Genomic DNA, 16,814 nt, shown 5'->3' on the forward strand with positions numbered 1-16,814 from the left:
AAATATCAAACACTACAAATAGTAATATTGTTTTAACAATGATGACGTAATATATAATGTTTTATATTCTAAAGTATTTTAATAGTTATTATGATTAAATCTGTTAGCAGTAAACAATAGTTGCAGGTTATTAGAATAGTATTACCGATTTTGACCTTGTTAAAAATGTATGTAGCTGAAGATGTTCAATAATTGAACGAAACATGTCCTATGTTTTTAATAATTTAGTAATAAAATAAGGATGAGATCCTAATAGGTGGAAATCAAACTTTTATTGTTCTACTTTAACAGCAGGTATGGTAGCATATTCCCCTGTGTTTCACCCTATATCTACAAACAAAGTTTTAACATCTGCAGGCATTGCTTGAAGCAGACTTGTGTTCCTTACTTTTGTCAAAATAATGATATGCAATAAAAGTGAAGCAATGTTCCAATGTGAAAATCCTCATAAAAATTGGTAAAATCTGCCCCCAGAAAATTATAACTTGTTGATAGAAGATTCTTCTTCTTCTGCTTCTGCTTCTTCTGCCACCCTTATCCAGGGAGCTCCTGAATCAGGCTGTGGATCAATGACCTCTATCCATTTTGACACTTCATATAGGCTATTATTACAATGGGTTCACCACACCTAAAGGCATTTTATATCTAACTGGCAGGTTTCAGTGAGGCCGCACCTAACGTTGAGAACAAATTCTGCCTGCTGGGTTTTAGTGGCAATTCCTCTGCTGGGGGATCAGCACCTAACTAAAGAATCTCCTCTGCCCAAAATCAATGGAAGTTTATGGTGATAATTATCTATCTTGTGCTCAAGTTTCTCAGTAGTTTAAAGCATTTAACGTAGAGAAGAAAAAGACTGTAATTTGCATCCTGGTCATCTTGATGCACCAAAAACAGATGCTAACATTGAAAAAGTCAGTGAAATTGTTCAATGAGATCGTTACTTATATTCAATTACCAAAAACTGATGCAGAAAATGTTTCATAGATCTTAAAAGAAAATTATAACAAGAGGAAAGTGTACAAGTTGATGGTACAGAGACTTTATAATCCTGATTAAAAGGAGGGTAAAGGGAGAGATGTCTCCTTAAATTTAGAAAACAGTTAAAAGGATTCAACCTTTTTAGGAAACATATACAACTAAATGCAAATCTACATACCGTAAAAGTTCCTGTTGTCTCAAAAATAACAAGTCCAAATTGAAAGCAAAGCACTTCCTCAACATCTAAGGGATTGCTCACATTGACTGAGTGCATGATGATCAGTAGGGCCTGGATTTTTAAATAATATCAAAATGAAGAAGATGTGCATAAAAATGAATTAAATATCATTACAATGTGTAATATTCATAAAATATGTCATAGTATTTAAAAATATATTTCTATATTATTTTTATTATGACTTAAAATTATGATACAAGACTATAAAATTGTTTTAAATACCTCCTTATTTTATGATAAAGTTATCGCTGTTGCTTTAGATAATTTACCTAGACTACTGTTTTTCTAATTTTGACATTATACTTATTAAACACTGTAATCAAATTAAAGGCATAATAAAAATACTTCAAATATTTTAAAAGAATGTTATGCACTGTAAATTGCAGAGTATATTACACAATTTATAATTGTAGCTAATTTCTTGTTGCCCCCATGACTCTCAGAAAAAAAAAAGAAAAAAAAAAGTATGAAGAAAATGTATATTGGGCCTACTCACCAGAAGCATTTGTTTTAAAACCTCACATGGCCCCTTCAAATGAACTAATAAAAATGCTACTGAAAGTAACATGTACTTGCCTATAAGAAATAAACTGACCTTTTCAACACAACATATCAAGTAAATGATATTATTTCAGTCTTGCTATCGTTTCCAGATTTACTTCATTGCCTGAGGTCCTAAGTCAACTTAAAGACATCATATTATGACAAGAAAATCATAACGATAATTTTTTGTTATTATATGTTTTGTTTTTTTAATGTTATAATTATTCCTGCAACACTGTCTTTGTCTGGTATACATATGTTCTAGTTATCACATAAGCTGTTTAATCTTTATCTGGCTGAAGATGGCCACTAGGTGACTGAAACTAGTCCCAAGACTGATGTAATATCATTTACTTGATATGTTTTGTTGAAAAGGTGGACCCTCCTGTCAATTTATTTCTTATAATTGCACTTCAATACGGAACAGAAATGAAATGTATAACTTATAAGCCGGGCTGAGTGGCTCAGACGGTTAAGGCGCTGGCCTTCTAACCCCAACTTGGCAGGTTCGATCCTGGCTCAGTCCGGTGGTATTTGAAGGTGCTCAAATATGACTGCCTCGTGTCAGTAGATTTACTGGCACGTAAAAGAACTCCTGTGGGACTAAATTCCGGCACCTCGGCGGCTCCGAAGACCGTAAAAGTAGTTAGTGGGACGTAAAGCAAATAACATTATTATAACTTATAATGTACTTGCCACACGTAGGAATCACCATAACTATCACCGAAATTTGCGCACAAATACTTAGTCACAATTTCAGTTACCTTGAACTTCAAGGCTACTTTACACACATATATAAATTTAGAAGGGATATCCACTGTACCCTATATCATTACACACAAAAATAATTTAATGATGCTATTCATAAACACATAAAATAAACACCAGAAAAGTTTGCAATTTTGATATTTTGTGCTTGCGTTCTGGCAGATAAAGGTAACTGTGTTGTTAACTTACATTAATGAAACAGAGCAGAATTCACTGCAAAAATCCCAGATTGTTACATTACAAATACAGAAAGATGTATTTCTGTCACTAATATAAGGTTAAAAATGTAATTCCAATAAAGATGGCCCCCACGAGAAAGCTGCACCACACTCCCCGTTAACGCCTGTTTATTGTAAGATTCTTATATACATTTGTACATGAGGTATACATATTACATACATTTTTATTATGGATCATTTTATGGTAAGCCTTTTGTTTGGCTCTTTCAGTTTTTGTCCTTTTTCTTGCTATGCAGTATATTTGTTTCAGTATTATAAATTTTCCAGCTAACTCATTCTTGGTTGCAAGCGTTTCACCCCAGCGTGCCAATTTGGGCTCATCAGTTGGTAACCAGCACACTTACCAAGATGCATTGCTAGTGCATATAGTGGAGGTGGAGCAGAGCAGACTGAGCTATTTCAACTCCTACCCTGTAGTGGGGTAGGCGGGCTGACAGCTAAACGAGTAGCTCTTGGGCCTTAGAATTGGAATGGTTTGGAGATTGAATTTATTAGACGTGTATGTTATTACATACATATAAAGTGTCATTATTTTGTTTTCTTTCCGGCACAGAGATCACTGCAAGCCCGAGGGGTGCCCTACGAGAGACCTGTACCACACTCCCCGCTAACCCCTTTTTATTGTAAGATTCTTATATACATTTGTACATGAGGTATACATATTATATACATTTTTATTATGCATCATTTTATGGTAAGCTTTTTGTTTGGCTTTTTTAGTTTTTATGTCCTTTTTCTTGCTATGTGGTATATATTTATTGGTATTGTTTAAATGACAATTATAATTGTAGTACTACAACATGTGATTTCTTTATGGAATTTCTTTCATAACTCAGTAGTGGTCACTGTTTGAAAGTCAATTCTGTCAATAATGGGGGTAGAGTATTTTATTCTTAGGTCTAACGTCTGGTCATTGATATATTTTCAAATTTGTTAATTGATAACAGTTTAAATAATAGTTCCAGTATTACCATATTGAAAAATGACAGATAATAACAGTAATAATACATAACAATGATAATAGTAAGAAGGAAATAATAATAATAATAATAATAATAATAATAATAATAATAATCCCGTGGGGGTTTTGACTGTTCCCCTATCGGGCGCGTCCCAGGTGGCGGATCGGGGGGCTCGCCGGACTTGTCCGGAGGGCTTGAGGGAAATAAAATACCTCTCGCGGACCAAAAACAGGCACAGCCAGAAAACATCTTGAGGCAACCTCTGAGGCTCAATACCTTAGTTGTAACTATGAGATTGACAAAGATCAATCTCCCCATTATCTTCAACTTACTAGCATGATGGCAACGTCAGTTAATGATACTACTACCCCAGGCCCTAGTATTCATACTAGGTTTTCTCGGTCATCGGATTCTGGGGGACCGAGAACATCATGCGGGAATGTATCGGTGCTTCCCAACTCTCTTCGCCCAAAGGAAAAACATTTTATTGGCACTTTAAACATCAACACGCTTCGCAAACTTGGAAAGTTGAAGCACTTAACAGACACATTAGACCAACTCAACATCCAAATTCTGGCACTCCAAGAAACTAGGTACAGTGACGAAAATCATTTTGAATCAGGAAACTATAGAATTTATAAAGGTAAACCAGCTACCCTCCTCCCTAACAAAATATTACAATTTGGCACCGGTTTTGCAGTGAGAAAAAATATCACAAATTCGGTATTATACTTTACATCTCCTTCTGAAAGAATTTTGCTAATGACAATCAAATCAGGAAACAAAGCTTATACACTAATCAATGCACATGCACCAACAAACAATTACAATCAAAAAGACCCACAGAAGGTAGATGACTTCTGGGAATTACTAGAAGAAACTACAGCCAAAGTTCCAAAACATCATGTCAAAATTCTGCTGGGGGACTTCAATGCACAAATTGGCAAAGAGAAGAAATTTAGGACCACTGTAGGACTTTACCCTCCTCACAAAAGGACCAATAAAAATGGAGAACGTTTAATTGGCTTCTGCGAGAATTTCGATCTAAAATTGATGTCAACCCATTTCCTGGCACTTCCACAAAAGAAAATGACATGGAGATCCCCAAACATGCATTTAGGAGAATTTCAACTAGACCATGTGGCTATTTCCAAGAAAAACAAAAAAGAAATTATGAACGTTAAAGTCAAAAAGGGAATTATTGACTCCGACCACCACCTATCTCTTGTTAAAGTAAAGTTTCAACCCAACAGGAAGAAAGCCAAAACAATCAGAAACCCAAGAATCGACCCTGAATTTCTGAGACAGAACTCAGACAATTTCCTTGCGAATATCTCCAACGATGCTCCTTCAAAATGGCTAGAACTCAAGGACACACTCTTGAAAGCTTCACAAAACATCAGCAATCCCCCAAGGAAACGCAAACACAGGTGGTGGAATGACACCTGTGACAAGGCCATAGAAGTCAGAATTAGGTCCTGGCTAAACTGGAGTTCCCATAAAACTGATCAAAATCTCAAAACACAGAAACAAACCTCAAAAATCATCAGATCAGAAAAACGAAAATATGATCAAAACAGACTGGTAGAAATAGAAGAAGATTTCAAGAAAAACAATACACGGAACTTCTACAGAACATTCAGAGAAGAATTATCCAATTACCAGGCACCTAGTCTCTGTTTCAAACGTACAGATGGGACTTTGGAAACAAGTAATAAGGGAAATTGTGAACTCCTAGCAAACCATTTCATGGACCTTTTAAACTGTGAATCTCCAAAGGAACAATTCACCTATGAAAAACCAACACCTAATCCAGATTCAGAACCCCCCCACATTACAAGAAGTCAAACAAATAATCAGAGATTTAAAAGACAACAAAGCACCAGGAGAAGATGGAATAATCGCTGAAATGTTGAAAATTGGTGGTGACAAACTGGCCCAGAGTATTCAAAAAATCTTACAGGACATTTGGTTTTCTGAAGAAATTCCGGAGGATTGGAAATGTGCATTGATTCACCCGCTTCACAAGAAAGGAGACAAATCAGATATTAATAACTACAGAGGAATTTCTCTCCTCTCACTCGTATATAAAATCTTCTCTAAAGCTCTACTTAATAGATTAGAGAAACAAACAGACCACCTGATCGGAGATTATCAGGCTGGATTCCGAAAAGGGAGATCCTGCGCAGAACAAATCCTAAACCTAAAAACCATACTACAGATTCGCAAAACCAAACAAACAGTAATCACCTTTGTTGACTTCAAAAAAGCGTATGATTCCATAGATCGGCAGACCCTGTTCAACATACTAGAGGAATTTCAAGTCGACAGGAAAACGAGGGAATTGATTAAACAAACTCTGACCAACACAACATCAAAAGTTAAGTTCTTGGGAGAAATTTCTGAACCGTTCGAAATCAGAACTGGCGTCCGACAGGGAGATGGACTATCCCCACTACTATTCAATTTAGTTTTGGGAAAAGTGATTCGTGAATGGAGAAAAGAAACTAAAGGTATAAACATTGGCAGACTTCTTAAAGACAAAATTCACCTTGACTGCTTAGCTTTCGCAGATGACCTTGCGATCCTTTCGAACAACAGACAAGAAGCAATCCAATCCATAGAAAAATTGAATGAAATAGCCGCAAAAACCGGACTTCAAATTTCATTTGAAAAGACGCAGTTTATGGAAGGAACTAAATCAAGATTCGACAATCAACCATTAATCACCAATTGTGGAATAATTTCCCAAGTAGACAAATTCAAGTATCTAGGTGAAATTATTCAGCCAGCAGGGTTAAATCAGGAAGCTAACAAAGAAAGAACTGCTAAACTGCAAAGGGCTTAAAAAATCACATGGAACAGATACAACAAAAGATGTATATCAAAAAATGCAAAATTACGACACTACAATACAGTCATCAAACCAGAGGCACTTTATGCATCTGAAACACTGATCATTGGCGGCAGGTCACAAATGAAAAGCATTGAGAAACAAGAGAGGAAAATTCGCAGAAAAATCCTAGGACCAAAGTTCGAAAATGGAATTTGGATGAAAAAGAAACCACACGAAATTTTTCAATTCACAGAAAAAATCACAGATACCATCAGAAAGAGACGACTAAAATTCTACGGACACCTACACAGAATGGATAACAACAGGCTGACAAAGAAAATTCTAAATCTAGCTCTAACCCTGAAAATCCGCAACAATTGGTTAGCAGAAATTCATGAAGATCTACAAGAAATGGGTATTGAAGACGAAACCATTCAAGATAGAATGAAATTTAGAAGCTTAGTAAACAAACATAAATTTGCAGAGAAACCAACAAGAAAAAATACAGGCTGGACAGAAACACGCAGAAAGGAACACAGTGAAAAAATGAAGAGATATTGGGAAGAAAAGAAGAAGAAACATTGTGCAAAATAAGTTCAAACGCGCTCCACAGCTGGGCACAAGGAATCAAAAAAAAAAATAATAATAATAATAATAATAATAATCATCATCATCATCATCATCATCATCATCATCATAAAGTAAGTAAACTCGTGTCCTCATGCCGAGGTGGTGCAGCTCGTTTCAGGCATACCCCCATTGGACGTGAGCTGCATGTACCATTTCAACTACATACCAGCCCTCCTGCCATTCTTAAATTTCTGGCAGTACTGGGAATTGAACCCGGACCTCCGAGGACGGCAGCTAATAACATTAACCGTTACTCTATGGAGGCGGAAATAATAATAATAATAATAATAATAATAATAATAATAATAATAATATTTTAATTTGTACATATGGTTAGTTCATCATAGTGTAGTGATACTGCATTGTTATGTCGAGTGACATTACATTTATTACTATCTCAGCTTCAATTATATTTGTATCACTGAAAAGGGAGCCTGAGATTAGATACTGCACTGGTATTTTCACTTCACTTCACTGACAGTACTTTTGGTGCCGTTGTCAGCTGGTGGATAAGGTGATGTTCCACCGCAGTCAAAAGCATCCTAATATATACAGTGAGATTTTATTCTGCTATTGAGGGGTGTGGCCGTGTTTGTGAGGAATATGTAGAAGGTAAGTTATTGGTGGAGGGAAGAGATATGCACATTGTGGAGTTCGGATGTCATTGAGAATTTCCGTGGCTAGGGGTGAAAATGTTGAGGGCTTCTTGTATTAGTTGGTTATTGTTGAAGGTACCTTTAGTGAGGAATTTGTAGTGTAATGAGTGGATATGTGTCAGAATGGAGAGAAATATATATAAAGGTTAGAAGTTGGCTGCAGGAGTGTCATTTTGAAGATACTTATTGCATGTCGGTCAAATTTATATAGTTTGGCGTAATTAGTCAGGTGGGCGTTGATCCACGTTAAAGAGGCATATGTGATTCCTGATCTGATAAAATATTTGTAGATGTTTATGATTTGTTGGGGTTTGAGTCCTCACGAGTGCCCAGTAAGGATTCTACTGTAAAAAGTGCTTCGCTGTAGATTTTGCAAGATGGTGGATCCAAGATTATTTTGGAATTTGATTCCTAGATAATTTAGCATTTCGGTTTTTATGAAGGGGATGTTGTACATACAGTAGTTAAGTGGATTTTGTTACATGGCTGGCAAATACGAGATCTTTTTCTGAAAACTATCAACTGTGTTTTGTTTGAATGAATTGAAATATGCCACAAATTTAGCCAGGTTTTTAGTTTATTTTGATGAATTTGTATTTTATTAGTTAATGATGTGTGGCATTGTTCTAATGCCAGGATGGCTAAGTCGTCTGCATATTGGTATAGTCGTAGATGTGGTTCAGGGTGGCGAATGTCATAAATATGTATATACAGAAATGGTGAGAGAGGAGACCCTTGTGCTAGTCCAGAAATTATAGGAAAGGTATAGGATTGTGTACCATGAATGTTAATTGTTGCTGTCTTACATTTAAGGTAGTTACTTATTAGTCTTAGTATCGTACTGGGTAAAGGGAGATGTTGGATCTTTTAATAATAAGCCTTCATGCCATACCAAATCAAAAGCCTTGTCATCTAGACATATTAACGCTGCAGGACAGTTAGTTTTCATATGCTTGTTTAGGGAGGAGGTTATGTGGAATAGGATAGGTGGTCTTGGGTAGAGAAGTGAGCTTGGAAGCCAGCTTGGGGAGGGGGGAGTAAGTTTAGGGAGTTTAGATATCTGTACACGCGTTTACATATTATACCTTCAAATATTGTTGATAGTACACTCAAAAGACTGATATGAATGGATGTCAGAGCGAGGTTTGTTAAGTTTTAGGAATAGTAGGATGGTTACTCTTCCCCAGTGTTCTGGAAAAACACCAGTATATAGTATGGTGTTAAATAAACTGCATAGGATATGTATTAACATTAATGGAGCTTCTTTCAAATGTCAGTAAGTAGTTCACTGTTTCTGTTAAATTGCTTTAATATATGATCTGGCGTCTCATAGTTCATCTGTGTTCTCGTAAGGTTGTAGGGTCACGAGTTTGAATGTATGAGTTATAGTCTGGGTATGTGTAGGTTATCTGCAGTTATTATGGCTTGTTCTACTAGGTTTATTAGTGAAAGTAGGTTAAGTAATGATGTAGGAGGAGGGGAGGGGGAATCATGTAGTATTTCTGTTATAGTTTGTCTATAATTATTCCAGTTGGTTTGGGAAAAACGTCTTGTGGGAAGAGGTTGGGAGTGCTTTGTATGGGTTGTGTAGGAAATATCTGAGATGGTAATGAGTGGTGGGATGTGATCTGAGTCTATAAGTAGAAGCTTTTCTATGCTGGGATTAATGGATAATGAAGGTACTATGATGAGAGCATCTGGGGTAGTACTGGAAGTAGTAAGGGTATGAAATGGAGATGAGATCTGTATGCCCCGGATGTTATTAATTAGATTATCAAAGCTATTAGTTTAGAGTTACATTATATGCATTAATATTTATGTCAGCAACAAATATATAATTATTACAGGTTTTATCTAAATATTTTATGAAGTCAACTGGAGGAGAAGTTTTAGGTGATAGATACATTTTTACGAACGTAACAGTCGCATTGATTGGGAGGAAAGTTTCTATTATTAAGTATTCTTTAAAGTTATTAAAATTATATGTAATTTATATATAATTCCAACAGCCAGACCTCCATGAGCTTCTTCTGGCCTATCTGCTCGGTAAAGGTAGAATTTTGGAAAGTTTGGCTGTTTTTTTTGGGGTGAGAAAAGTTTTGCTTAAAATAAAAACATCTGGTTCATACAGATTGAGGGAAGTGTCCAGTAGAGCACAGTTGTATTCACTGATCTGATATAAGCATAATATAATTTGATTCCTATTCTAATTTATTAATAGGACCAGATTAAGGAGAGAAAAAAATGCAAAATCCATCTTATTCCCTGAGTATGCAATGTCTATGTGGATATTAAATACTAACCGGGCTGATAACTGGAGCTGGGCTACAATATGAGGGTGGTTGAAAGGTAGGATGTTCTGAAGCACCACAGTTAGAAAACGAATGATGTTTTCACAACATGGGGTGGGTAGGGCAGAGGAAGGGGGTGGGGTGGGAAGATCCTGGGAGATGACAGGAAAGACGATCTCACGTTAGTTACAGTAGGTTCAGGTATGGGCTTAGGCTTGCCTTTATAGGAGCATGAGGGGTGGAATAAGTTACAATGAACACATTTAGGTGAGGCCTTATTCTAACAACTGTTAGTGGGGTGCTCTTGACTGCAGATAGCACATACCTGTGGGTGCACGCACAGTGCTCCAGGAGGATGATCATACCGCTGGCACCAATCACACCGGATCTTCTGTGGTGGTGATGATCACGATGGCTCCACACAATGACGGGTCCCCATAGGTTACTGCTCCATCCCTAAGGAGCATGTCCAGCGTGGTTACGTCCCTGGACAAGAATCTGATCCTGATGAGGGATGTTGGTCCCTGGGCATTGCGGATCCTTACGATCTTGAAGATCTGGTGTCCTTCTTGCTGAAGCTGTACCACGATCTCATTATCCGTCCATTCTCGCTCCACTCTATATACCACCACAGAGAGAATACTGGTAGGGCGAGAGAGGAGAGCGGGCCATTGTGCAGAAATTTGCTGAGTGATGTTGACAGCTTTAGTGCATGTCCCAAATTGTTCCAGTCCAATGGTAGCAATCAGATAATTGTAGAATTGTTTGGCCGTCTTGATACTGAAATAGCCTTCCCTGGTCCATTGGATGTCGAATTTTTAGACCGCATAATTAGGGGAGAAGCGAGTGAGAATCTGATATATTGATTTGGAGTTAGATTTAGCCAGGTCAATATGTATTAATTTCACAATGTAGTAGGGTACTGGTGGTAGTGGCACTGGGTTCACAACGCTCCTCTGCTGTATGGATGGTGGTAGTGCCGGGTTCTCTGCCGCCTCTGCATAGCTTCATACATCATCATTCTCCTATTTTTTCCTATCTTTATATTTTTTTAAATCATAATACTGTATTGTTTAGTAGTTGCAAGATATTTCAACTATAAGTGTATTTATTTCTATTTTGCATATGTAGGTACTGTATTTTCTGGTTAGATGGAAGAGAGGGCCTAATGGCCTTAATCTTGCCAGACAAAATAAATCCATTGTATTGTATTGTACATTTAGAGGCAAGTACAGCGCCCTAGATGGTGAGGACGATCTTGATGGTAGATGGAATGAGAGCCCAGCGGCGGCGTCCAGTAGATTGTTTAGCGGTTCGATACCCAGCACCGGTGATACTAATGGCTGATATATCACGGAGCTTGGAGACATGTAAGTTGAGCCGGAAGTTGAAGAAGTGGTGGACTTTTCACAGTGTTTCTTGGCTCCGCTGTGTTCTCCCGGTGAAGCTTCTCCCTCGTTCTTGCGTGCAAATTTCACACTTTCAAATTCCATTTCAGGAGACGATGATCTAGATCTACTCATGTATGATTGTTTACTGATCATTGCTGGTTGATTTTATCACCAAGTTAGGTTTCTTTTATGGAATAACCATATACCTTTAAGTGTAAAGAGAACCCTTTATCAAGTATATTTTGTGCCAATAACTACATATGCCCTTTAAACCTGTACAATCAAAGCAGTTTTGACATGCTTGTTAGATGCTGAACTCTAGAAAATGTAATTGAAGTGTTGCATCACACTGCCACTGGTACACTCTCAGCTTTTGACAGCACATACAAAACCCAAACCAAACTGAGCCAGTCTTTTGTATAGTGTCCTATGTTTGGAAGTGGTATCCACGAGATCTTGCTCATATACCCGGACAGGCACCACCAGAGCGCATGACAGTTTGCATGCTCATTCAAATAAAGGTAGAATAAGATACGCATACATTTTCTTGAAAGTTAAATCTATTATAAACTGCTCTTGAGGGGAAAAGAAACTCATTCTTTATTATGCTGATGATGCCATGGCACACTGGCAATATCTCAACAGCCATCCCTGCCATCAGTATAGAATCATCTACTATGGAATAAAGATATACCAGTGAGGATGAAGTACTAACGCACAAAACAAATCACATACCTATGATGACACATGCAGCAGAGACCTGGCCAGTGACAAAGAAAGATGAAAAATGAATGGAGGCAACAGAAATGATATTCATGAGAAGTATGTTAGAAGACATAGAGTACGGAAGAGTTACGGTGGAAAAGTTGAGTGATAAAATGGAAAAAGACAGTGCTGAGATGATATGGACATATGAAATGAACTAAAAGAAAATTACAAAATAAACTGTGGACTTAGAAGGAAAGAGAGTCTGAGGAAGATCAGATTGTGATGGATAAACCCAATTAATACCAGCATAAAGCAACAGTACCTACACCGGAGAATGGTGATGGATGAAGGATGGTAAGAGATAGTAAAACTGATGGAAACCATGTCATCGCACCTAACTGCACCTGAATATGAGGAAATTATTATAATAAATACATAAAACTGACTTATGTTTATTTACCATTAAGTAAAATCCTTGCTCACTCATGTCATTTTGTGTGAAAAATACAAAATATTCTTTTTACAGCTGCCTATGCTGGAATGTGCCTTTCTCAATCTATCTAAATCAGTGCTAGTGCAGGGCATACTACAGTGCTTTGAACAGATCAACAGGTCTCACATACCAACAAAGGTTCCTGCAGCAAGTATTGATGGTTCTCTGGGATGAGCACTCACACAAGTGACACAAGAACTTGTTTCCAAAATCTTGCTTGGATTAGTTGGGGAAAAGTCACGTCTAGACAAACAATAATTGTAGTAAATAAACAGTAATATGATAAGAAACAAGAAAGGAGGATAATCCATTTGGTTTCTGTGTGAAACAATACAAACTGTTTTGAAAACTTAAATTTATCTGAAGATCTATAATTCTGAAGAGGCAAAAAAAAAGGTCCTTCATGAAACATCTCATATTTTCTACATTTACCTTATTTCATATAGCTTAATCCCCAAAAGACTATCATTCTGGTCCATGAAAATATGAATGTAATTTCAAAAATTCTGCACTCCGTAAAATTACGGTTCAAAAAAAATTTTAATTTCACAAAATTACTTTACAGACCTTCTATGTAATCTCCATTCTTCTCAATAACAGCAGCCCAGCGTTTTGACAAGTGTTTTATTCCCGTTAGGAAGCCATCTCTGTTGATCTGGCTGATTACTCGGGTCACTGCAACAGAAGCCTCCTCAATGGTTTGAAAACTTTTCCCTCAGAGTGGTTTCTTGAGTTTTGGAAACATATCAAAATCTGGTGGGCTCATGTCAGGACTGTAGGGTGGATGGGGAAGGATTTCCCATCCATAATTCTCCAAAACTCTGCGTACTGATTCGGCAGTATGCGGTCATACATTATCATGCAGAACAAGCACTCCAGCTGCGGAAGTGTCAGACTTTCTTCAGCAAATATTTGGCCATAAAACATTTTGCAGAACGTCCGTGTAGTATAGTCCTCCTTCATTTGCAATTTCTTCACATGTTTTGCATAGATCTTCTTGCAAAATGTTGTCAATAATGACAGCAGAGGTGCAGTCTGTTGCAATCACCAGCCGCCTACTCCTTGGGTTGTTTTCAATACTTGTCTGGCCTTCACAGAAATGGGAAGCCCACCATGAGACTGTGCTTTGATCCAGTTCACTATCCCCACACACTTCAACTACAGTGCTGTGAATTTCGGTAGGTGTTTTTCCCCACAACTTTTCAATTTTGATGTAAGGCCGTTGGTCACTACATGAGATTTAACCTAAGTCATTTTCTCCTGCCATTTCAAATCAGAATTTCTCACCCAGAATACAAATTATCATAATACTGAAATCACGTGGTGATAGCTGAAAGTCTGGCTCACAACTGACGCTTCATACGCGGGAATCATTCCACTGTTACGGACGTGCAGAAGTTTTGAAATGGCCCTTGTATATTTGAGTTTATCATGTCTTAAAGATGTTTCCCCTGGGGCTGGGGGTGGTAGAATACATACACAGTATCCCCTGCATATTGTACGAAGGGGAAATCCCAGGGGCCTGCACCCTGGGAGTGAGTATTCATACACAGGCTTTGGAATGATAAGTACAATAAATCATGTAAGTTGTTCATAATATTAATGAGATAATAATTAAAATGTAAATTTTATCTTTATTCTAAAATTGGAAAAATATATGAATTCATCAAAATGTTTAGTTTCAGCAGTTGAATAAATTTGCATAGTAAATTTAAGAGGAAGCGAATGGTATACGTATAAGAAATTAATAAAGAATTGATACAGAGAAACGTAATACTACTGTGTTTACTCACTTGAAAAGGTTTTGTATTCTCTCAGAGGCAACAGTGTTTAATATATTACAATAACTAGCTGCAGTACCCATCATTGATGGGACAATCACTTAGCATGTGCATGATTACATTCTTGTTCACCCCTCATATTGTTTCCCAGATTCTGAAGCACGTAAGCTGGCATGCCTCTCCCTGTCAGCAGCTTACCATGATGTACTCACTTCCTTGCTCTCTGTGGCCCTTAGCAGTTTCATATTATTTTCTTTGCATTATTTCTGATCTTGATGTGATCTCTTCCTTCCGGTATAAACAAAAGTCAAGTATTGGAATAATATTTTCAAAATACTGATGGATGTACAAAACCTTTAAAACATTGCCAGAACAATCTTCATAGCAACTTTCCCTATAGTTTAGAGTTAGTTACCGGCTCTTGGAATTTTCACAAGACTGCCACTGATATTTCCATTATTTTTGGTTGTGTCAGAAAAAGATGTAGAACAGCTATTTTCATGTAAAACCAACCATAAGAGAGAGAGAGAGATTGAGTTTTATGCTTTAGGCACCTTCTGAAGCACACCCTCCTGCTGAAAATTTTTAACAACTTATAGCTAAGATCCTACTCAACCTTACTCTAAACTGAAATATCAAATTTCACTAAATTTCACCCATTCATTTTCCCATGATGCTGTAACAGACACAGATAAACATTAAACTGAACTCAACATACAGTTTGTCATTACAATAATGCCAGTATTCTTGTCAGAATAGAGTATTAACTGGCTGAAATGTTGCAGTTAAAAGCAATGCTCTCATATGAAGTGCTCAATGAAATGAATAAATGGCACTGTTGCTCACTGTTCACGAACAGTACTACACTGAGTTCTAACAGTGCCAAGTTCCAGAATTGGAATGACCCGGCCACAGAAGTGGTGAACACTGCTCTGTCGTTTTCCTATCAGCGCCTCATAGCAGGGTTCAAATAGGTGGAATACTATGATGAACCACTGTGTCATATTACCAATACAGTAGTTATCAGAACATGTATGAACCAGAGGAATGGCATGCTGCCATCTATCAGAAATGAGTTGCAGCAGAAGAGACAAAACATATTAAAATGAATAGTAGTCAATGTTATGTTACTGTTGATCAATTCTATGAGCTTTTGATATTATAGGCCTTCACATTTACTTTTCTTCTGACTCTGTGATATTAGGGCATCCAATGTAAAGGTGGGCTGTTGACCAGTAGGTTTTTCACCTTAAGACAATCACTATCACCAGTTAACATGACTGAACAATATCTCCATGTCAGCAATGCTTGGCAATGATATAGACTAAGCAACAAAAGTCTAAATTAATTAACATATCTGACATCATAGCCATTACAGTAAAACTGCATACCAAATAAATGATCGGAAATTGTATTTTCTATAACTTTTGTTAACTGTTAAGTTGTATTTATCAATAGAAAAAAAAAAACACACGCAAGCATGCGCACGTGCACACGCGCGCGCGCGCGCGTGCACACACACACACACACACAAAAATTAATGGCAAATCAGTTCCCTGGTGGACTATGGAGCTGACAATAATGAGGAAGAAAGTTAATGCTCAAAGAAGAAGATTTCAGAGAACATCAGGAAATGACAAACTGTGCCGACAGAGGAAATTACAATATCGTGAAACAAAACGGCAATATCAGAATGCCATTAGACAGAAGAAAGCGAAATCTTGGAAAGAGTTCTGTAATATTACCACATCTTCTAATGCATGGAATGCTGTGTTCAAATTAGCATTCGGAAAAATCAGATACACCTAAACACTGTCCACACTTAAGAAAACAGATGGGACCTATACAACACGTCTAGCCGACACAATGAATTATATTATGAATCACTTTACACCTGCAGATAATGATAACACTGACACTGAATATCACAGATGCATAAGAATATTTCTTTTTTTTTTTGCTTTACGTCGCACGACGCAGATAGGTCTTATGGTGATGGTGGGACAGGAAAGGCCTAGGAGTGGAAAGGAAGCAGCCATGGCCTTAATTAAGGTACAGCCCCAGAATTTGCCTGGAGTGAAAATGGGAAACCACAGAAAACCATTTTCAGGGCTGCGGACAGTGGGGTTCAAACCCACTATCTCCCACATGCAAGCCCACAGCTGCACAAACCTGACCGCATGGCCAACTCGTCCGGTAGCATAAGAATCAAAATAATGGAACCACCTAACACAGATGATGACAGGTCTTTTACAAAAGAAGAAATAAGGGCAAAAAGGCTCCAGGAGATGATGGGGTGA

At 37.3% G+C, this 16,814-nt stretch overlaps 1 protein-coding gene across 7 annotated transcripts in view; it reads right to left on the reverse strand.

Moving 5' to 3' along the window:
- Window positions 1-16,814, reverse strand: part of LOC136886378 (cytoplasmic dynein 2 intermediate chain 2) — a 130,481-nt gene that overhangs the window by 48,299 nt on the left and 65,368 nt on the right. For all 7 annotated transcript variants that reach the window (XM_067159171.2, XM_067159137.2, XM_067159127.2 and 4 more), the window contains one exon: window positions 12,864-12,976. In XM_067159171.2, the coding sequence (XP_067015272.2) occupies window positions 12,864-12,976 (113 nt within the window). The remainder of the gene's footprint in view (window positions 1-12,863; window positions 12,977-16,814) is intronic.

The sequence above is a fragment of the Anabrus simplex genome, chromosome 1 (assembly GCF_040414725.1).
Source record: "Anabrus simplex isolate iqAnaSimp1 chromosome 1, ASM4041472v1, whole genome shotgun sequence".
NCBI classification, from domain to species: domain Eukaryota; kingdom Metazoa; phylum Arthropoda; class Insecta; order Orthoptera; family Tettigoniidae; genus Anabrus; species Anabrus simplex.